Raw genomic sequence first — 24,490 nt, 5'->3', positions numbered from 1 at the left:
CGCAGGACGGGCAGCTTCTCCTGCAGGACGGGCGGCTTCTCGGGGGCCCATCTTCCGCAGGGCGGGCCGCTTTCCGAGGGCCCAGCTTCTGCAAGGCAGCTTCTCGGGGGCACGACTCTTGCAGCGCACCGCGGCCGGCAGTGGCACCCTCGGCCAGCCGCTTCCCCCAGGGGCACCCCCTGGGCAGCTGTGCAGCAGGGTGGCTCCAGAGAGACGCCTCCCGCGAAGAGCTTTTCCCGGAACCAGAAAGCGTAGATTCATAGCAAATTCTGCCGGGGCAGCACCACAACCATCTCTCTGCCGCTCGGTGAGCTAGAGCCATGCCCTCCGCCAGGCCTCACACACAGAAGCTCTTCCTCGGACGCTCTATATCAGCACCAGAGCTGGTGGCTGCTCCTTCTCTCTGCTACTCCTAGGTTCTTTAGAGTTCTGTACACTTCTTACTAGACAATCCCTTGGCACTCCGACCTTATGTTAGAATTACTGATTCTTTATATTAAACTTCTCCTGTTCAAATTACTGTGTGGTTTTGTACCTTGATTGGACCCTGGCTGATATGAGCTGGGTATTCTGGTTTCTATGAGTCATCACGGAGTAATTTATATCAGTGGGATTAGGGCTTGTATAATTGCTTCTTTCTTTCCTGTAAAACAAAGCAGCATGTAATCTGTAATTTATTTTCCCTTTCCAAACCTACTGTCAAAAATGCTACTCTCAATAATAGGTCCGGTTTATTGACGTATTACTACAGAGCTCTATTCAGAGAGCTCCTTCAGATTCATGGCTTTCACTAAACATAACAGCAAAGCCAGAATGACTTCACTGTACAAGCCTCTTTGGAGAGCATCATATCAGAGAGCATATAGAGCTCAGAGAAAGTGATCTCATTTCCTTCCCCCCTTTCTCCTTTTAATCATTCTCATCTCACTAGAACTTTCCATTGTCCTTTTCCATCTTCTGTCTCTGTGGGGATACTGTCCTGGGCTTTTCTGAGCAAATACAGGATAAAATAAAGGTGTCTAAATTCAACCTCTCCAAGGCTAAATATGACAGAGAGATCCGACATCTGAAAAATTGTCACCTTTCCTTGACATCAGTAATAAAGATATGGAGAAGCAGGAGTAAATATGGTCGCATCTCCCAAAGCATCCCATTCATGGGTTTATAAGACCTCATGCCTTAGACACTTACAAAACAGGTTGAAATGTACTTACAGCCCAAAAAGGGAGAAATAGATGACCTCTTCTAGGCCTCGGGTTAATTTGAAATCTTAAATGGGTTTATATATTAATACTTTACAAACTGTTATGTGAATAGCTTGTTCGATCAGATATTCTTTTAACTATCTAAAGCTCTTTTTAGTGATTTATGAGGAGAAATAGTGTCAGCTTTTGGACATAGTCCATAATTTACTACTCTAAATAAAGTATTCCTTTCACATGGTTATGTTATAATCATGCTATTTAAGAAATTATAGATTATTACATATTTAAACATTTAAAATCCCATAAATAAGTTGAAATTTAGGTATATTGCATGTAAAGGCGTGAGAATGAATTTGAAGTCAATTTCTTTACTGTTGGAGAGTTCAGTGGAATAGCTCGTCTCCTCTCTCTCAATAATCTGGATCGATGCTAGCTTAGGCTGAGAGTATTGTTGGTATACAACCATGATTTGGTTGCATCTGTAATAATCCATACAAGATTTAGCATACCTCAAGGGAAACACAGGGTATTCGCCTCCTATTGCTGTGTAACAAATGACCACAAATCTACGGGCTTAAAACAACACCTACTTATTAGCTTGAGGTTCTGTAGGTAGAAGTCTGGTCCAGTATTTCTGGGTTCTCTTAGGGAATCACAAGGCTGAAATCAGGTGTTGCCTGGGCTTTTTCTTCCTGAGTCTCTGGGGAAGAATCTGCTTCCCAGCTCATTCTTATTGTTGGCAGGACTTAGTTCCTTGCAGTTGTAGGACTGGGGCCCCACTGGCCTCGCTGGCTCTAACTCTTGGGTCTTTCTCAGTTCCTAGAGGCCACCCACATTCCTTGCCACATGATTGCCTCCATCTTCAAGCCAGTGGCAGTGCATCAAATTCTTCTCATGCCCCTAATCTGATTTAGCTCTTTCTCAGCCAGAGAAAGCTGTTTCAAAAGGTGCATGTGATTAGGTCAGGCCGACCAGCAGAATGTCCATACTGTACCATATAGCATTACTAAAACTGCCCAGTTCACACTCCTGGGAGTTATGTAAGGTGTGGACGCCAGGGGAGTAGTAAATTTGGGTGGCTATCCTAACATTCTGCCTGTCACACACATCTCAGACAGGAAAGAATTAGACAAAGTTAATGATTTAGAGTTGCCTCCTGCATGAACTGAAGTTCAAAAAACAAAATGGTGGAGAGATACAATTGAATTAAAAATAATTAAGGGCCTGGATGTAGTAGGTTAGGATTGTTAACAAAATGCTGACTAATAATATCAGAGGGCACATCCTGGAACAGAAAAGAAGAAACATCAGTATAGAATACATTTATACAAGGGCAAGAAAAATCGAAAATTCATGAAAGCAAAAGGTGGCAGACCTTGGAAACAAGAGGTTCAATTAAAGTAAATCAAATATTTGAGTTCCTACTATATCTCAGAAGAGGAATCAACAAAAGACAAAGTAACAATAATAGTTAACATTCACCGAGTACTTGATATGTGCTACAGCACACAGTCATGGACACTATTCTGAGCGATTTACATGGATTTCTTCATCCACCATTCAAAGCATACTTAGGGACTATTATCATCTTTATTTTGTATTTGTGGAAAGTGAAGTGGAGAGAGATTAACTTGCCCCACATCACCTTCTCAGTGTCAGAGTCTAGACTGAACCCAGGGGATTAGGCTCTAGTACCTAGGATATTCTGATGTTTCCTCTGAGGAAGGGAATGAGGGAAGCAGAGAGGGAGGAGAACGTTGAAGAAGAGAGGTCTAAGGGCAAGAGCAAAGCCTGTTTCCTTCATTCATAGCAAGAGTGCTAGTGATGTGATGACCAGGTGTCCTCTCCTCCTGATAATTCCTAGATGGGCACCACAAGTTTTGCCTCTGTGCCTCAATGTTCTAACTAACCTATTCTATGACTGATCTTCCTTCAGATACATCAATACCTAAACTTAATTACAGGGCAGACTTCCTGGACTAGAAATCACCCACCTCTTCTGTATTCATTTACTCATTCATTTATTTATGCAACAAATATTTACGAGTGCCTACTACGTGTCAGGTATTGTTTGAGGTGCTGAGATTCCATTAGTGACAATATAGACAAATCCCGGTTCTTAGAAGGCACACCTTCCAGGGGAGAGAAAAGGGGAGGGAAGGGAGACATTCAGTGAACAAATGCATATCGGGTAGCAACGAGGGCTATGAAGAAAATAAAGCAGGGCTGAAGTAATAGTGACTAGAGATGTTATGTTACGTTAGTGATGTTATGTTAGTGATCAGGGAAGCTCTCGCTGATAAAACAGTATTTAAAGTGTGACTCGAGTGACCAAGATGGAGCTAGCCTGTAGCTTTAGAGATTTCTATTCTGCTCTGTGTTGGTTTTACGGTTTTATGTATAGGGACAATGTATTTCCTTTCGAATTCATATAAGGGAAGCACTTTACTAAACTAGGCAGGTTCTTATAATACTAGGCACATTATTAGTGGGGTTTTTTTTTTTTTTAACGAGTTTTGGATGATGGAATATCAGTGAAGTTGAGGGAAGTGAAGAATTTGAGTGGTATCCCAACTCTCTCTCCCCCCGCCAAAAATACTCCTGAGACCTATATGTTATATGTTATTTTTGTTGGATTTATCTGTAGCCAGTTTTAGATGTCTGAGGATAAAGGGAAGTCATGGGCAGGCAATGGTTTTTTTGGCCAGCCACTGTAAAATATATTCTTGTTTCAATTTTATTATTCAAAGAGTATGGGATATAAATATGTTGCTTATTTTCGGAATGAACTCACTGCTTCAGTTCTTCCACATTGTTGCCTTTAATTAGATTTTCTAATCAATCATCTCTGGGTATTGTTCCATGTCCAGAAGTCCATATTAATAAAACGTCTGCTTACTTATAAGAATTTGGTGAAAAGTTTAATTCCAGGATGTTAATCCATCTGGCCTTGCCAACTGCCGAACTACAGAAGGATAAGTTAGTGGTAAAGGGAACACCATCTGTTTCTGAGAATTTAGTTGATCTCTGCATGATGAGCAGGAAGTCAATTGCAAGACTGAAGAGCCAAAATGGAGAAGAGAAAAGTGAGGAGTTTATTGGGCCTTTGTTTCATTCCTGAACATAATTTTAATAAGATGGATCAACATTAAAACCAGTGAGCACAAGGTTTACATTATTCAGCTAGTTACTTGGAAGAAATCACCTCCACACACTGGTCTTTTTTCCTCCCTCTTTGGTAGTGATCAATTGTTAAAAGGAACTATAGTTTTCTGCCTCCATATTTCTCCAAATGAAATGACCTGTTTACCTATTAGTGTTGAATCAATCAGGCAACTTACAATGCAACTTGAGTCAAATGTCTACGCTAGGTTAGCTCAGTTGACCATGGTAGTGTATCAATGACCCTCAAATCCTAAACTTTACTTATATATAGTCAAGTGAGGGTTACACGGGAACAGACTTCATTCGGTAACCAGAAATTCATCTTTATTAAGTAGCTGAAAGATGCCACGAAGAGATAGAGATGATGAAATCCACCACATTCATTCAATAAAAGCAGTTCTAAGTTCACGTCCTGGTGATGGTGACCTGGTCGAATTGTGACCATGAAGAGCAAGCAGCACATTACAAAAGTCAGTGAGAATGGTTTGGGTTTTGCATGAAACGGAGCAATGGAAAGAATCAGTGATAAGGAAAATCAGTTCCAATGAGCGTTTTCTCTCTAACCATTCGATATCATCTTTGTAGGCAGCATTAGAAACTCGGGACCATTGCCTCTCTGAGCTCTCTTGCCCACAGGCTTCTGTGACAGTTAAAACAATTTCTACTATTACCCCACTTCTTTTTCCTTTTCATTCTCTTCTCCTATACTTTCTGTTCACTTTTAACCACGTTAGTGAACTAATAGCCTGTCATTGATTCAGAAATAACCTATATCCTGATTGATGCCTCGATTTATATTTTCAGTTCTGACTTCTCTGAGAAGCACAACCTCATCATTTCACATGCTTACGACATTTTCACTTAAATATCATACAGTCACTTCAAAGTAAATATATCTCAGACTGAATCATCCTCCCTCCTAAACCAGGCCCTTTTCTAAGATTTACACGGTATCAACATTCTCCGAGTCAACAGGATTCTTCATCGAGGCTCTTACCTATGTCACCACCATCCAAGCATCTCCCTGGAGTTCATTTTAAAGATATTTTCACCAAAGGATACAGTTAAGTAATAGTGTTTCCATTTAAAAAAAAAATAACGTTTATTTATTTTTGAGACAGAGAAAGACAGAGCATGAGTGGGGGAGGGCAGAGAGAAGGAGACACAGAATCCGAAGCAGGCTCCAGGCTCCGAGCTGTCAGCACAGAGCCCGACGCGGGGCTTAAAGCCATGAACCATGAGATCGTGACCTGAGCCGAAGTTGGACGCTCAACCGACTGAGCCACCCAGGCACCCCAGTTTTTCCATTTTTTTAAGTAAAGGCATTTGGGTAAACACTGAACTCCAGCCACAAGCAGAGATATTTGATATGTATTTAGTCTGTGCCACCAGTATATATAGGATTTGTAGGTCAAGTGGGGAGGTACTAAGTGTTCTGTTACTGTTTGAAGGCAATTTCACTGTTAAAGAAGTAATAAAACCAAATGAATATAATACTTATCTCAGATAGTCACTATATTTGTACACCTAACTTCTTCAAAAAAACCTGAACCCAGGGAAAGAGCCACAGAATTGTATTAATGATTATTCATCCACAAATTTCAGTGGTTTCCTGGTGCTGACAGATGGAGAAATATGGACTCTGGGTGGCCTCTCTGAAGTTTGGCAGTAGATACGCATGATCTCATGCAACAAAGATAGAACATTCTCCAGTTCTCTTGGCAGAAGATGATGAGTAACATAAAAGGAGATTAAGTTTCTGAGCAATATTTTCCTCTAAAAATCTTCTATAAGTATTTTATAAGGTATTAAATAGCACTCCTAAATGGAACCTGCCATGGACTTAAGGTATACATTGCTATCAAACAAGGATATTCTAGATTCTAGGTGTCTGACACAGCTTTGAAATTTATGAACTTGAATAACAATGGATAAAAGGTAATTAATCATTTCTTAAACTAAGCCAAACCAAAGTTCTGACATAATGTTTACAGATATCACTCAGTCGTTCACTTTTATTGCCTTGGTCTTTTAATAATTTAGCACTGAGGATCTTGCCAAATATGGGTATTTTGACCCCAATGATCTGCTAAGAACCAGTTCGTTTTAATGGAAGCTGCATTATCAAGGGCACCGTTGACATCCTATATAATTCCTTAATTCAATTTGAAGTAGAGGAAATACTGACATCAACCTTGGACCAGTACCCAAACTACAGCATGTTCAAATTATTAAAGAGCTTTAATCCATCTCCAATTTCCATCTTCACTGAAATTTATCATATTGAAACCAAAATACCAAGGATAGTAAATTGGTTTCAACTTGCATTCCAATTCAAATGGAATAGTGGCTGCCTGGAGAGCTACATGGAAAAGGATCTTGGGCTCAGGTCAGCGGAAATGAGGATTGTGAATAGCATCATCTACCATGGAGAGGTTGTAGTAGAAACAACTAGGGGACAAAGTTCTGGAACTTAAGGGTCTATAACACAGAGAAAAGGAATCTCAGGTGAGATGTAGGATTTTCCTCAAATGCTTGAAGGACAGCTATATGAAAAACAGGATCAACTTTTTCTAATGCACCAAATTAGTACGAGTCAGTGAAATCACAAACTCCATGTAACAAAGAATTTTTTAAAAAAAAATTTTTTTTTTCAACATTTTTTATTTATTTTTGGGACAGAGAGAGACAGAGCATGAACGGGGGAGGGGCAGAGAGAGAGGGAGACACAGAATCGGAAACAGGCTCCAGGCTCCGAGCCGTCAGCCCAGAGCCTGACACGGGGCTCGAACTCACGGACCGCGAGATCGTGACCTGGCTGAAGTCGGACGCTTAACCGACTGCGCCACCCAGGCGCCCCTTTTTTTTTTTTTTTTTTTTTTAATTTTTTTTTTTCAACATTTTTTATTTATTTTTGGGACAGAGAGAGACAGAGCATGAACGGGGGAGGGGCAGAGAGAGAGGGAGACACAGAATCGGAAACAGGCTCCAGGCTCCGAGCCGAAGAATTTTTAAATAATTAGAAAAGTCCAAAATGGAACCTGTACTCTTGAGAGGGAGAGCCATACCCAAGACCGAGAAGTGCTTAAGCAGGGGTGTGGATATCGTAGAAAGGATCCCAGCCAGGGTGGGAAATTAGAATAAATGACTTCCTAGGCATCTAACCATATGCCATCAAGCCTCAAACAATGAAAAACATTATGTTTTAGAGGAGGGTTACTTGCAGTGATATAAAAACAAAGGTAAACGTCCAACTATTTCAGATAAAATGTTTAGTGCTTTCACTGAAATCTGAAGCAATGTTTGTATCTCGCCACGTACTTTAAAAGCGATTTTGTACTTGAAGTAAAAAAAAAAAAAATCATTTGAAATTGGACATCGTCTTTTAAAACTTCAGAATTCAGGATTCTAATGTGTGAGTGTAGATACACCTGAACGAACAGTCCTTGCCAAAATGAAACTTATCAAAGGCATTTGTGCCCATATTGGAAACCAATTGGTTGCCCTAGAAGGTTAGGTATATGATCCGTTATTGTCCCATCAGCCCTCAGCATCTTTGCCACAGAGTGAAGGAGATGGGGAGAAAATCACACAAGACAGAGATGAAAGCTGTGTAGTCAGAAGAAAAAAGCCTTCTTGATTATGCTGTGGACTTTCTGAAGTCTTTAATTCTCCCGCTAGCCCATCTTCAAACTGGCATGTGGGACGTACTATAGATGGATGGTGATGCTCATCAGAAGAAGCACACACATATATCTTGTGGCTTGATTTTTTTATTTGCCAGCTCAAGAGGAGCAGGGAGATTTATTTGGAAGGATGGTAATGAAGGTGGGGAGGCACTAGTTAGACTGCAGTTTCTGTTCCCAATATGTTATTCTCACTTTTTTCTCTTCTTGATGCAGGGTTGCTCTTTATTTCCACTTATTTTTCTTTAAAGGGGGGCGGGTTATTTTGGTATAATAAGCCAGCGGCTTGAGAGGGGAGGGTAGTAAAGATGTGGGAGCACAGAATTTCTATTTTTGCTGAGATACTTCAAAATTTTGAATTACACTCTACATTTTTATTATGCACACATTTACTTATACACACGACACACTCTTTGAAATAATTGTTTTCTGTGTCGCAAAGTGAGATTTCATGTTCCCTTTCTTCCTATATTTCTTTGGCTTTTCCTTACAAGGATGAAATAATTCACTATAATAATAATAATAATAATAATAATAATAATAAAAGTTTCTTTCTTATTAACAAGGGCACAAGGAAATGGGCTGAGTTTCCCAGACCTTTATAAGGTGCAGCAGGAGAGATCAGCCTCACCACCTTGATCTGAGCCAAAGAATGGAAATATTCACTAAAAGGAAGGAGTAAATTGATATACTATGGGTTTCCAGAATGCTATTATTTCCTGCTGAGGAGACAAAGGTATGGACTTTGGAGGCCTGTTAACAACCACTCCCGGGGCATCATTCTAAGGCAACAACTAATCGCCTGAGCTGAAAGTCATACTAGACTGGAGCCCAATCCCAATTTTGCCCCTTGTCTTACTTTTTTCATCTGAATGTGGGTTGTAATAAATCCTGACCTCACATGACTTTGGAAATATTAATTAGAATAATTATGAACCACACCATGCAAATAATGTTTAATTATTGAATTTAATGATTTTCAATGTAAATATTGGGGAAAAGGGCCAGATGGAGAAGTACATCCAAATGCTTTCTGAATGCCTAAAATCAATTGTAGACGAGCAAAATTTAGTAGAGCAAATTCTTGATTATACAGGTGGTTGTCACTCACTTTCTGATTTACCCTTAAGGTTTGTATCTTTCTGCCAAGGCTTGTCTTTTATTTTCCTTATTTCTGCAGTAGAATGTTATAAAAAATATAGAATGAGGGATTTTAAAATGTAAAATGTTCTTATTTGTTACTCATGTTTGTAAAATGTGACCTATAAAAGCTAAAATAAGAATTTAATGATCTATGGGATTTTACGTCATAAAAATTACCCTTACCATTTTGTTTACGTATGAAATTTAAGAGTCTTAACATTGTAGTACGAGAAGTTTTGTGTCAAGAGACAGGTATGCATCAAATTTTCTTTTTTTAGGCAGATTGAAATTGTAAATGCATTTATCTCTGAAAATAATGTTATATTATTTACCGTGGTTAAGTGTCCAGACAGTCCAGAAAAGCCTATCTGAATCATAGCCTACTTTTCCTAGAATAAGCATAACATTTTAGAAATAAACTACCACAGATCATCGTACTTCTATGGGGAAAAAATGAGTTCGGAGACTCAACATGGGTAAATAGAAATTGATCTTCCAGCTACCTTATTTCCATTTTCATTCTAAACAGGGGGCGTGGCTACGATGGGCTTTAGGAGGGCTATTATAGCAAGAGGAGATTTAAGATAGGAAGGCAGTTAGTGGGAGAGAAGGAAGATAGGGATGACAAGAAACTATCCGTGTGGAAAGCTGTGGCTGTATGTCTTTGTTCAAACTGTCACCCTTTTTTCTCTTCAGTTATCCCGAGAGCAGTCTGGCAATAAAAATAATAACAATGGTCACTTACTGAGAGCCTGCTGAATCAGAGGCATAGTCTTCAGTGAGGTTTCACTTGAGTCAATCCTCTTACTAATCCTGAGAGGGAAGCATTGTTATCCTAAGTGTTACAGATGAGATAGCTGAGGCTTGGGGAGGTTAAGAGATGTCTCCAGGATCACGTAGGTAGAAGTGACAGAACCACCCGAATGAGCCATTCCAGCTGCCAAAACTACCAAGGGACGGAAAAGTCCAGCTCTCGTGGTGCTTTGCGTGGTTCTCACGATATTTTTATAATTGAAATCTTTGCCAACACCTAAAAATGGAGGATTTCATGTAAATATTTCCAGCTTCTCTCAGAGTAGATAGTTTGAAGTCACTAAGCCTGCCTTCTCGTAGGCAAAACCAGGTGGAGCTGAGGAGTGGCTGCCTCTGCAGAGAGAATGGGTGCTTTGCCGGGTTTGGGTTCTGTTTGCCCTCCGTCCCCTACACCCTTACTAAAATTGAAGTATATGCAGGAAGGTGCACAATTCATAACAAATACAGCTCACTGAATTCTCACAAATACAACATAAGTGTATCTATAACCTAAAACAAGAAGTAGGACATTACCAGCACCTACACTCACAGAAGGTCCCTTGCGTTCCCTTCAGCTGCTATGGCCTCAATCCCAGACATCAGAGATTATGTCTATTTTTTCATTTTAAATGAACAGACTAATGTATTTGAATGTATGTTGTGTATCGGATGGCTTTATAATGGATTATATTTATGAGGCTCTCTGTTATTGAGAGGAGAAGGAGGAGGAGGAGATAATTTTCATTGTTGTATTCTATAAACCACACTTTGATTTAAAATTTTTTTTTAACATTTATTTATTTTTGAGACAGAGAGAGACAGAGCATGAATGGGGGAGGGGCAGAGAGAGAGGGAGACACAGAATCCGAAGCAGGCTCCAGGCTCCGCGCTGTCAGCACAGAGCCCGACGCGGGGCTCAAACTCGTGGACCGTGAGATCGTGACCTGAGCCAAAGTCGGACGCTCAACCGACTGAGCCACCCAGGAGCCCCACCACACTTTGATTTATGTGTTAAGTTTTTGTGTCTACAGTCAAAAAGTTTCTTCCAACATATTGTAACAATTTATGTTTCTACCAGCTTATTGGGTGAAAGTTACAGTAGTGCTATATCTTGTGATTGCCATTCTTTTAAAATTTTAGCTATTACAATGAGTACGTACTAGTATCTCATTGTGATTTTTAAAAGTTTCTTTGGGCAATCATTAACATATCATAAAATTCAACCATTTAAAACGTACAAGTTAATGGTTTAGGTATATTTACAGATCATCCATCACCATAATCTAACTTTAGAACAGTCCATCACTCCACAAAGAAATTCACAGACATTAGCAGCTGCTCTCTACCCCCCTTCCCACCAGAAGGTAACAACTAATCTACCTTGCCCAATCTGGACCTTTCATATAAATAGAACTACACAACATGTGGTCTTCTGTGACTGGCTTATTTCACTAAGCACAGTGTTTTGGGGGTTCATCCATGTTGTAGCATGTATCAATACGCTATTCCTCTTCGTTGCCTAATAGTATTCCATTGTATGGATATACCACATTTGTTTATCCACTCATCAGCAGATGGGCATTTGGGTTGTTTCTGCTTTAGGGCTATTAGAAAGACTGCTGTTGTGAATATTTTGTACATATTTGTTTGGATTTCTTTTAGATATATATCTAGGAGAGGAACTGCTAGGTCACAGAATATGCATATGTGAAGTTCTAATGGCTATATACGAACAGTTTAACAAAGATATTACATAAAATTATATACCTACCAGTTTACCAGATGAAAGTTACAATTACTCACCATTTTGGTATTGCCATTAAAAAAAAATAAAATCCTTGTTTTAAAGAGTAGTTTTGGGTTCACAGCAAATTAAGAGGAAGGTACGTAAATTTCCCATATAACCCTTGCTGGCACACATGCACAGCCTCCCCACCCCCCCATTATTAACAACATCCCCCAACAGTGTGGCACATTTGTTACAATTGATGAACCCACATTGTCACATCATAATCACCCAAAGTCCTCGCTACTATATGTCTTAACTCTTGTCTCCTCCAAGAAATTTTTCCCAACTATCCCCATTCCATTTTAATCCTATTATTTCTCATTTTAGGCATACAGCAAATAAAAAAAAATTCTTATATTAAATAACCTTTTTTTCATTTTTAATTACACTCCAGATTCTTCATGTCAACTGAACTGAACTCTTTGAGGGTAGCAATTTACTAAAATTTTACTAAAATATACTAAAAAATTTTTGTACTCATATTACTTATAATACAATAACACTTAAAAATAAGAAAGGTTCTTATTGAATCCTTGTTGAACAGAGAATGAGTAAATACCAAGGTTTTGGAAAAATGAGTAAACTACTTAGACTCTAAAAATCACAAAATGATCTTGTGGGGCACCTGGGTGGTTCGGTGGGTTAAGTGTCCGAGTTCTGCTCAGGTCATGATCTCGCAGTTTGTGAGTTGGAGCCCCGCATCAGGCTCTGCGCTGATGACTTAGAGCCTGGAGCCTGCTTCAGATTCTGTGTCTCCCTCTTTCTCTCTGTCCCTTGTGTGCGCTCTCTCGCTCTCTCTCTCTCTCTCTCTCTCAAAAATAAATAAACATTGGGGCGCCTGGGTGGCTCAGTCGGTTAGGCGTCCGACTTCAGCTCAGGTCACGATCTCACGGTCGGTGAGTTCGAGCCCCGCGTCGGGCTCTGGGCTGATGGCTCGGAGCCTGGAGCCTGCTTCCGATTCTGTGTCTCCCTCTCTCTCTGCCCCTCCCCAGTTCGCGCTCTGTCTCTCTCTGTCCCAAAAATAAATAAAACGTTAAAAAAAAAATTAAAAAAAATAAATAAACATTAACAAAAAAAAAAATTGTTAAACCTAAAAAACAAAATGATCTTGCTTGTGTTCCCTTCTCTCAGTCAGTGATGTGCCTGGCTTATAATAGTTAAGTATGAATGAAGGACTACATTTTTTAAACACAATTTTTTTATCTTTCTTTCATTCAACTGGATTATTTTCACATAAGAGAGATGTGAAAATTAATTTTTGTTAGGTAGTTGTAGTTTAGAATTAAATATAAATGCCTTAAAATATATTAAGTAGAAAAGACTACTTTCAAGCTGGAAAATAGGTTAACTGTGGAACAATGCAAGCCTAGCAAATAATCATTATTAGATTTTATAACAAGAGCTTGGGCTTCACTTGCAATTTGTATGGTCTTACAGTCTCCCTTATAAGGTGGGCACATTAACTTCTCAGTTTAACATTAAACACACACTCTGTGTTTCCCTTCTGTTTGCTTCAGTGATTTATTCCAACCAGTATGCACAGTTTTGTCATTTCTTAATATGAGGATTCCTCAGCGTACAGACGCCTCACTTTGTGGCAAGGACTGCTAAATGCAATGGCGTCCTAACGAACTGTATTCTGTAGTCATAACTATGAGGCTGAGAATTATAAACTAAACTCATTGTACTGATAAGTGACTACATCTGCTATTACCAGCAGCACGGTGACTTCCTCATCAATGAGTTTAAGTGTTCAGACATGGAAGAATATACCTACTTAGCAATACCCTTAGCAATACCTATGCGAGGGAACCTGCTGGGGACATTGAGCTCCAACAGGAGCAAGGCAAGCATAAGCCTCAGGCCAAGCAGGGATTTCACTCCATACTCACAGGAAAAAGTTTCGAATTATCAACTGGGAGAACAGATAAGAGTTCTGGCATTGTGTGCTTTTTGTAGGACACAACAAATAATCACTTATATTCTCAGTCCAAATGAATGCCATTTCTCTCATTTAGAGTCTTTCATTGGCAGTGGTTTATGAGAGAAGAGTCATTTACTGTAGAAGAGTTAGAAAGCTCATCATTAGAGATGTAACACAAAAGATGTAATGAGTATGGTTTTAGATATGCTCAAAGACGGTTTTAGATATGCTTAAAGACAGATGCTAACTAGAATTTAATTCATGGCATACAGACCAACCCAAACTATATTCTCCAGTGGTTCACTCACTCACTCATTCACCCACTCACTCATTTTTCAACAAAATTTTATTCTGATGCTTTATGTAATGGTTTCTCGTGAACTGGAACTTGGACCAACTAAGCTCTACTGGTTCAGCAATTCTGCTGCGTTTAGGCATCACTATGACCTTAGACAAGTTCCACATACAATTTTGTGATTTTATTAATATCCACCTTTGTTCCCAAAAGGGTTTGAGCCATTTTATGATGGAAAAAGAATAAAATGGAAGAGAACATCAGGGCAAAGTTAAAAAGCTGGAGAAAAAAAAATGTGATTGAAGGTAAAATTAGCACATGATGGACACCACATGGATAGGAGAGGTAGGCCATAAAAGTGGGGGAACAGAGTAAAAAGGGGATACAATCAATAAAAAAGATTCAGCGTTTCCCTAAGCCACAATACTATATTGTATAGATAAAGATAATTAAGGAAAATTACTAATTTACAGGTATAAAAGTTTAGTTTCCAGAAGGAACACTTTACCCAAGCAGCAATCATAACTTGACCTCAGGGTCGACCAACTTAGTGTACATCCAAATCTGTATCCAAAATAGTATGCAACATAACTATAAATGAGACTAATTAAAAATAACATTCCACAAAGTATGCATTCAAATGAGCAATGGTGTCTTTGTAGGCACTATTTCAGGAAGCTAGATGCTATTTTACAGCTCCCATTCCTTGAAAGATTTTTGGAACTTCCTTAACAACATTTATCCAACAGATATTCTGCTCTGCGCCAGGTGCTCTGCTAGAGGTTGGATAAAGGGTATTTATCATGAGAGACAGTTATTTGCCCTCAAAGAAATTAGAGACGGGCTACGGGGAAGAAAGATATTATCTGCTTAACCATAAGAAAGTTGACGAGTATGTTGATTTCAGAAGAACTGGAGATCTAAGTCTGAATGTTCTCAGGGTATATACCTTTAAACATCCACGGTGTTATTAATGTTTTTAATGGGGCCAATATTCATTCAGAATTAATTGGTGAATTATCGCTTAGTTTTGGTCAGACACTATGTCTCACTAACTTTCTTGAATGGCTGATTCTGGGAATGTAGCAAGAAAATTGTATAGAAGTTGATGTAGCTAAGTAGTTTTCCGGAAGAAACAGATTGCTTTCCTCAATTGTGTTCTCTAGTAAGATTCCACATCTCAGTCTTCTCTCTACTGAATACAAGGGCATTTTTGGACTTGTCTGGGCACCTCTCTAGTTATCAGGAGCTTATGTAGGTGTCTTTGGGGGAGGTAGTGGTGGTGAAGAACAAAACATGACAAAGACTGGCTATAGAGCACCTGAAGCATTCAAGAGCTTGGGTCTCAGAGATCAAGATAAAACTGGTGTTCTGAACAATGAAATACGTAGCAGTTCCCAAGAAGATATCAAGAGCTAGAATTATTTTTCTTGGGTGTCTATACATATATGGACACAGTGATAAAACTTTGAAGGAGAGGAAGAAAGAGGAAGAAGAGGAAGAGAAAGGAGGGGGAGGAGGGCAATGAGGAGGAACAGGAAGGGGAAGAGGAAAGAAAGAAAGAGAAGTAAGATGCCCTCACAATTACTTTTGTTTATTCCAACAACAGGTAACTTTGAAGTACTGAGGTTATGTAATACCTCATAAAATGCTGAAAGTTATTTTAAAAGAATGTGTTCCCAAAATATTGTGAGTACTGGCAGCAGCATTAGAATAAGATTCTAGTATCCTAAGATTATGACAAAAGAACAGGAATCATTTATTCCATTACTGTAAAGTAATATACATATATGTATTCATTTATATATTTATATGTATTCATTTATATATAAAGTAATATAATATATCCTGTTAAAAATTAAAAAAACAGAATAATAATCAAGGAAGAGAGAAATGAGGCTTGGTAGAGTTAGGAAACTTTAAAACCAGTGGCCAGTTATATACTCCCCACTCCATGTCCCTGATAATGTAATTTTGATTTTTATTTTCATTAATTGTTTCTAGAGAAAATGAAGCTTGATAGTTGAATCATCCAGTCTGCTATGCATCCAGTCTGAATGCATAATGTTTCAAAGAAGTCTGCTCTGTTCTGAATCTGGCTACTTCTACTCAGCTTCTTACACTTTATAACACAGAGTAATTATTTACCATCTTCCATTATTTTGTGTAACACATCATAATATATTTTTCGATTCTATTTCTATTTCCCACTCCCAGATGACTGTGAATTCCTCCTTGCCATAAATATTGTCTTATTAAGAAAAGCTTTCACTTTTATGGTGTCCTTGAATTTTCTGCAAACCCATACTTACCATAACTCCCACCATTATTCACCAAATTTGACTCTAAATGAATGTTAACTGTTTTTAAAAAAGTAACACTGAAGATGTTTTAAAAGTGAATCTGGGGGTGCCTGGGTGGTTTAGTCGGTTAAGCATCTGACTCTTGATCTCAGCTCAGAATATGATCTCATAGTTCGTGAGTTCAAGCCTGGCTTGGAGTTCTCTCTTCCTCTCTCTCTGCTCCTACCCCACTCTCTCTCTCTCAAAGTAAATAAATTAACTTAATTTTTTAAAGTAAATCTGTTTCCTATAAAACTTCACAAACCACAATTCCTTGCATAATGCCTCATTATACCAATCAGCTTTAAAATTCCAGCTTAGACACTCAGAATGACAAGGGCAAGGTTATGGATTTAATCACAAGATTTGCCACGTAGCTTTGAAGTGGACAATGTTCAGACTCTTTCTAATACCAGCTAATTGTCTTCTGAGTTTGTACTGAAGTCAGAATCAACAAATATTCACCTACCATCTACAAAATACCTAATAGACTGCCAATTGCTATTACAGATTCAAAGGGTTAGAAGGTGTACCCTAAAATTTCAGAATCTAATCAGTGAGACACTTGTTTTTCATTCAGAAACCACTTATTAAGTGAATTCAATGTGCTAAGCACAACCTTTAATGGCCAGATTACTGTTTCACTCTCTTTGCAGTAGAGACCCGCAAATGCCTTCTCGACTTGAGGGAGGCTACATGTTTCTGGTCCCATACCCACTGGTCTTTGTGTTCACAAGTTCAATGTCCTGAGGGGGTTCTAATGGGTCTGATGAGTCCCTATTTCCCTCAGAGCGGAGCTGTCACACCATACCACTTCATTCCACTCATACTTTAAACCATTCATCATTCATACTTACGTGTTGGCTGCCTTTACCTTGGGTACCCCAAACTGGCTTCATCCATTGTGACTAGGGCAATGGGGTCAGAATATGGCCACTTCAGGGGAGCCATTTATGGCACTTTTGGTCACCAGGGGCTGTGGTTGTGACAGACATTCTCAGAGGCAAGAGACCCACTATTCACACACTATGTGTACATAGATCCACACTATAATTATGAGCAGTTGGCTATAAAACGTTATAGTTCGTTGAATCACTGTAAGAAGTATGGTTTAAGTGTATTTTCTGTAGGATACTCATTTTTATTTTACTATTATAACTGCAGAATTTTTGAATGAACCAAAGGTGTTTCCAATTTTTTCTTTGGACAAATAAGAGAGAGAGAGAGAGAGAGAGAGAGAAACTTCAGAGGCTAAAAGACTTGTGTCAAGGTCACTCAGCAGTCACAGAAGTAGAATCCAGGAATCCAGGCAGTGGGGGTCCTTCTATTCCACACTCACGTCACACTTTAACCTCCTTTTTACCTTTTGTCTTCTTTTACTTTCTAAAAACAAAACGGTACAATGAACGAAGAAAAAGAACCCAGTAACAAGAGGTCTCAAATTCTCTATTTAAATCTTGCTCACATAGAGTTAGCTCAGTTAGAAGTCTGGGAGGCTACACCATGATATGATTCATGCCCAGCCCTGCTGGAATTACCCTATTCTTTGATCTCTGTCTACACCGCTGCAGCTGCTGGTAGACATGCCGATCATATGTGCCACCAGACACGTAGAATGCCCAGCCCACCTGCCTCAGTCAAGGAGAAGCAGCAGACTGTCTTCCTACAGGCAAGTGGGTTGTTGTATTATCCTTATTCAAAGGACCACAGAGCCAAGAAAAAGATGCTCAAGATACCTTGGTTTTTGTTTCATTTTATTTTTTGCCGGTTCATCATTACTAAATTGGAAAGGGTTATAAATTCACATAGTGTCAAACTGAATGACAAAGTTTCATCATTTCTTATTGAATTAAAAAAGTAACCCCCAAAAGGCACATATATAGCTTATATGCCTGATTATTCCTTTCTCTTCAGATACCTTCTTTTTCCTTACACAGTTGCTAAGACCTTATTTCTTCTGGGAAAAGACAATAGAATTTCACCCCTTTCCTAACTCAGGTGCTGACTAAATGTACTTTTTATTTTAATTTTTTTTTCTCAGCGTTTGAGTGATTTATGTGCCAAATTCCTATGAAAAGGGGTATGGGATGGGTGGGGGGAGTACATTGGTTTTCATGCATCATAATTTAATTAAAACAACTCATCTGGCCTCAAAATTTAACCACATTTTAGCAGAAAGATAGCTTGGACCAAACAAAGAAGAATCTGAAAACCTTGGAGAGCACATAATGCAAGACAACTCACACTGATGCCAGACTAACCAATGATTTCACCTTATTTTGCTAATTTTTATTTCACTTGAGTCCTTAAAGAAACTCTTCTGCCTGGAAAGACGGATGTAGCAGTCTTTATGGCAAAGCAGTCTATATCCTCCAAAGGCTCTAGTATAATCCAATTTTTAACAAAGCTGCCTTTAGGAAACTGTAACCACAGGTTACAGAAGTAAGCAGTTATAAAGAAAAGTTAAAGAAATTATAAGGAGTCATATTCTTTTCAGAGAGCAGATTTTAAAATATGTGCGCGTTTAAAATCTAATTCACTCTCAGCCATTTCCAGGCTGAAATCTTAGTGTATTAATCAAAATGGGTAGCGTTGGCTCTGTTTATCCTAAACGCAGACGTGCTAAGGAAAGAAAGATTAATCTGGTAAAGGCATCACTATTCTAATCGGACTGATGGGAAAATGTAGTATGGGTGTAAGAGGCAATGTAGGGTGAATTATAGTGAAGTGATGAACTACCTTGAAGCTGAAGCAATCAAATAGATAGCTCAAAAAATTACTATGGCATCTTTATTCAACACTTTGGGGTAAGTGTCCCCGTCTTGGCCTTCTTCACAAAGAACAGAAGCACTCTGTTGTATTTGCTGAAATTAAATCTTAATAGGAGAGCCTCAGCTAAGGCTGCTACCCTCCACTTACCAAAATTAAACACTAGGCATTAATTTCCTTTCCAAGAAGAGGAGATGACATTTTGATAATATTTTCAATTCACAAAATAGTTCCAGATCCAAGAGAAGCGTTAGCAAACATTTTTTTTTTTTTAATTTCTATCTCATATTTCCGTCACATATCTGTGCATTGGGCACTCTTTTTAATTAAAAGGAATGTGAAACATTTGTGACTCATCCCTGTCTTCCTTATAAATAACTTAGCAAGTAATTATTTTGTCTTCAGAAAAAAAGATAATTGTCTCTAAATTATGATGATTGAATAGAAGAAAGTCAAGATGTTTCTATAATTGGTAAAGAAGGGCAAGTAGCCCCTATTGGAGTATTTTGTTTCAACACTTTGCTTTTGTCTGATTAGAGGCAAATTTCATAAAATGAGACTACAAAGAGGCATCATCCAAAAAGGAAATCATAATCTCACTATCTAGGGATAACTATTGCTAACATTTTGCCTTTTAAGGATGTATACATATGCATGTAATATGTAAATAAGTGCATGCGTGCTTTTATATATACATACACATTATATATATACATGTACACACACACATTTTTAATGAAATCGACTACACAGCTTCTGTTGAATTCAGCCTTCTTTTCTTAGAAATATATTATAAGCATTTTTTTTTGAACTAATAGGTAAAGATCTATGTTAGTATTTTTGATGTCTTCAGAATGTTGCATTTCAGGTCCTCATTTATTTAACTCCGCATTTACTGAGGGTTCATGCTGTTTTCAACCTTTCACCATTATAATGGGCTCTATCTTTGAACTAATACCTGAAGTCATACACAAATATGGAAAATTTTATGTAAACCATTTCATCCTGGGGGCACCAGCAAGGCTCAGTCGGTTAAGCACCTACTTCAGCTCAGGTCATGATCTCGCAGTTTGTGAGTTCGAGCCCTGCGTCGGGTTCTGTGCTGACAGCTCAGAGCCTGAAGCCTGCTTTGGATTCTGTGTCTCCCTCTCTCTCTGCCCCTCCCCTGCTCACGCTCTGTCTCTCTTTGTCTCTCAGTAATAAATAAATGTTAAAATTCTTTTGAAAACTACTTCGTCCTGTGAGTCACAGATACTAGATAGATGCTCCAATCTATACCGATACTTTATAAACCTTTGAAACCACAATTCCACTTGGCATTATATGTATGCTTTTGTATTAGCTCAGGATATTTCATATTTTCCTTCATATATTCCCCTTCATATATTCCTTTGGAGTAGTTAAGAGGTAGATATTAGTGTCTACATTTAACATATAGAACAACTTTGAGGCATCCAAAGTTGTAAGTGGGGAGAGAAGTTAAACTAACGTGAAATCTACAGGACCCAAGTTGCTTGGATCTACTCTGTGCTCTTTCCAATGAACCAGTCCTGTTTTTCCCTTGCTTCTTGGTGGGGGAGGCTACCTAGGGAATGTCACCCAGCATGATTTCTCACTGCTGCGCTTTTCCCTCAACTGTAGTCATCTTTGCTGTCTTCTTACCATACCCCCTTTAATTTGGTTGAAAGTGCCACAATCCCTATTAGTCTTACTTTATTATAATCACTTGCTATTCTAAAACTTCTCAGCAATTAAACAGTTTTCACTGAGAGCTTATTTTGTGATCTTGCAGTTTATATGGGTATCTCTGTTCTTTTCTGTACCGTAAACTTTGATAATCAGAGACCTTAGACACTACTTATTTGGAATCCCCTAAAGACAACTCATATTTCAAATAGCACACATACTGAATATAATATTGTATACTATTTTAACTTTTGGACACTATCAGTATTTTTTTAATTGCATTGTGTAAACCTATTTACTGTATTAATTAACTTAAAAGGTTACCTCAGATTTTTGTCAGTTCTCTTCATGTGTTTTGAGTCTATTTTGGAGATTTGAAAAAGAAAATCCATGATTTTTGAATGTTAAAGCCATTAAATCAGAACAAAAGATAAAGTTTTATTATAGATAAATATTATAGCACAGTTTTAAAAATGCTTGAGAGTTAAAGTCAATCTTGTTTGATTTTTAAAATGTTTTTAATATACTTTTTGAAATACTTCTTAGCAAAATAGCATACCTTTATATAATTTGTCCAGCTTTTGAATATAATTTTCCATACTTTGAGAAGAGATCAAATGATGGTAATACGGTTTGGAAATCCTGGGAGGAAAAAGATCAAAGATTACCACAGAGACCTTACTTTGTATTATTATTATTATTATTATTATTATTTCATTGTAATTTATATTACACTTTTAGATAGCTATTTAACTGCACTTCACATTTCCTGTCATATCCTCAAATCAGACAAAATTAACAGATAATTGTTATCAGTTGAAAGCCAGAGGTACAGAAGTTTCCTTAAACACATAGCTTGTCATAGTCATGGGTGGCACTATTAAGAACCTCTGAGTGACACAAAGACCACACCTAGTCACCTATCTTAAAGGAGCTTACAATCTAAATTTTTTTACCTTGACCTATAAGTCCCCCCACATAGTTGTACTTTTGGGTCCTTTTAGGACATGACTTCTTTTCCTCTACATTCCCCCTCTTTTGACCCTCTTTAGCAACACTTGCTTACGGAACACATTTCTTCCCAGTCTTTATAGTTACAGACGCCTCCACCTAGACAGCTTTATCTCCACTTATTTCTGTGGCTCATTCCCTCCTTTTATCACATCTCTGTTCACAGAGGCCTTCCCAGACTACCTGTATATATAAAATAGCACTCCTAAAACGCTCTATTGTCTTAACTGGCTCTATTGTCTTAATTGCCGCTCCAGGATATTGAATATTTATTTATTTTGTGTCCCACCTGAGATTATAAGCTTCATAGGAATCGGTGCTTTGTTTTGTAAGAAATAGTTGTTGACTGAATGAATGACATGGGAAAGGTGATATACCCAAATACTCATAACAGAGGGCAGACTGTGGTAAGTACCATAGCATTGATTCAAATGAATGCTAAAGGAGTTTAGAGGGGAAAAATCTTTTTTTTTTTTTTTTTACTCAGTACCCAGAGAAGCAGCATTTGAGTGATACAAATGGATGCTCTTCATGCATGTTAAAAAGGCACAATAAGAGGTAAAGTACTAAATCACCAGTGAATGCTATCGATAAATGGTCAGACTACAAAAAAATATATGTGTCTCCTTGTAAAGGAGACCTATACTTAATGGAGATGATTTGGGATAGTTTTCTTTTTCTTTTTTTTTTGTTTTTTTTGTTTTTTTTTTTAAGAAAAACTTGGAAACAAGGACCTTTGCCCTGAGCCCACCTCTTACAGAGTTCATCCATTACAAACACACAAAACATACATGTACTGAAGACCATGCGAGTATCTTTGCCACTAGGGACCTGGCTCTCTCTTCCGGCTAGAGCTCTTAACCCTAATTCTCTGCTTTTAGGACCAACGTTATCCAGGCCCCAGGGAGAAGCCCCACACCTGTTGCTCTGTGTTAGTGAAACAAAAGTGACAGAGCCCAAGGGACATGAAGGCAGTTATGCTTTAACACACACTGCTTTTGAGTATGAAGAGAATTTAAGCGACAGAAACACTTAGATAAAAAACTAATTAATTTGAAAAAAATATGAAAAATGCAACAGAACTTTATATAATCAAGTACTATTTTCCTGTGGTGCCCAATATCCATATTCTTGCTTTCTTTTTAGTTCAAATTGTGATTCTAGAGGTACTCAGGAATCGACACGGTATTTACAAGGGTTGTCAATGACATAGTAGGAACATTTTGCAGTAGTAAATAATTCATATTACTCTTAAATTTGAATGTATGGAAGTTAGGCATATGTGTGAAGCATGGTAGTGATTTTTTATGTAGGCACACAGAAATCTACAACTGTGAAGAGTTTTCTTTTTAAAGTTTCTTTTATTTTTTAAATTTTATTTACTTTATTTATCTACTTTATTTTATTTATGTTGAGAGAGAGAGAGTCGGGGAGGGGCAGAGGAAGAGAAAGACAGAGAATCCCAAGCAGGCTCGGTACTGTTGACACAGAGCCCTACACAGGGCTTGATCTCATGTACCATGAGATCACGATCTGAGCCGAAATCGAGTTGAATGCTTAACCATCTGAGCCACCCTGACGTCCCAAGTGTTTTCTTTTTATAGATACACATGACAATTTATTTTTCAAAATCTAAATGAGAGATTAAAGGAAGATGGAGGCGTAGGAGGACTCTGGGCTCACCTCGTCCTGCCGATCGCTTAGATTCCACCCACATCTGCCTAAATAACCCCCAAACCACCAGAAGGCTAGCAGAATGGACTCTCCAGAGCCAAGGTAGACAAGAGGCTCACGGAAGAGGGTAGGAAGGGTGGAGAAGTGGTGTGTGCTACACAGTCCTGCGGGAAGGAGCCGGGGCGGTGGAGGGGCAGCCCACCTGGCAAGGCAGAGCCCCCGAGTCTGGTTTGCAAAAGCGGAGGGGCCGGACTCCATGAGTTCTGACAGCCAGTGGGACTTAACATCTGGAATGTTAAAAGTCAACAGCTCTGCTCTCGGAGAGCACGGAGGGCAAGGGGACGTGGGGAGGGAGAGTTGTTGAGCCCCTGAAGACAGAGCTCAGCTCAGTGGGGGAACAAAGGCGCTGGCCAGCGCCATCTCCCTCTCCCATCCCCCAGCCCCAATCCAAAGGGAACCAGTTCCTGTCACCGAACTTGCTTGCACGGTGCAAATGCCCGTGGATTCTGTGGATCCATCCCTCTGATGGGCCTGCCTCCCTCCCTGTGCTTCAGGGCCCCTCCGGCAGGGGACCACGGACAGCAAAGGGAGTTAAGCCTGCCCCTCCCGCCCCTATGCTTACCTTGCAGATCCACCCTAGCTAATACGCCCTTGGCCAGATCTCATCGAAGCAGCACCACAAGCCTGGCAGTGTGCAAGCAGCCCAGACAGGGGCCACACCACTCCACAGTGAGTCCTGCCCCTAGGAGAGGGGAAGGTAAGGTACACACCAGTCTGACTGTGGCCCCAGCAGTGGGCTGGGGGCAGACATCAGGTCTGACCGCAGCCCCGCCCACCAACACAAGTTATTCTGGACAGCACAGGGGACATGCCCTGCAGTTTGGGGCTATAGCAGGGACTACCCAAAATGATGAAATGGAAGAATTCTCCTCAAAAGAAACTCCGCGAAGTAGGGACAGCTAACGAATTGATCAAAAATGATTTAAGCAATACAACGGAACAAGAATTT

General features: G+C 39.0%; 1 protein-coding gene across 4 annotated transcripts in view; it reads right to left on the bottom strand.

Moving 5' to 3' along the window:
• Nucleotides 1–17,461: 17,461 nt before the first annotated feature.
• Nucleotides 17,462–24,490, bottom strand: part of SPATA17 (spermatogenesis associated 17) — a 197,907-nt gene continuing 190,878 nt past the window's right edge. For 3 of the 4 annotated variants that reach the window (XM_042976890.1, XM_007072820.3, XM_042976892.1), the window contains 2 exons: nucleotides 21,356–21,438; nucleotides 17,462–17,724 (listed from right to left, as the gene is read on the bottom strand). In XM_042976890.1, coding sequence (XP_042832824.1) covers nucleotides 21,358–21,438 — 81 coding nt within the window. In that variant the 3' untranslated portion in view covers nucleotides 17,462–17,724; nucleotides 21,356–21,357. Of the gene's footprint in view, nucleotides 17,725–21,120; nucleotides 21,158–21,355; nucleotides 21,439–24,490 lie in introns of all 4 variants that reach the window. The other variant, XM_042976891.1, reaches the window with a different exon arrangement.

Source organism: Panthera tigris, chromosome F3 (genome assembly GCF_018350195.1).
Source record: "Panthera tigris isolate Pti1 chromosome F3, P.tigris_Pti1_mat1.1, whole genome shotgun sequence".
NCBI lineage: Eukaryota > Metazoa > Chordata > Mammalia > Carnivora > Felidae > Panthera > Panthera tigris.
Note: the sequence above shows the minus strand (reverse complement) of the source record. Positions and strands in the feature narration are given on the sequence as shown.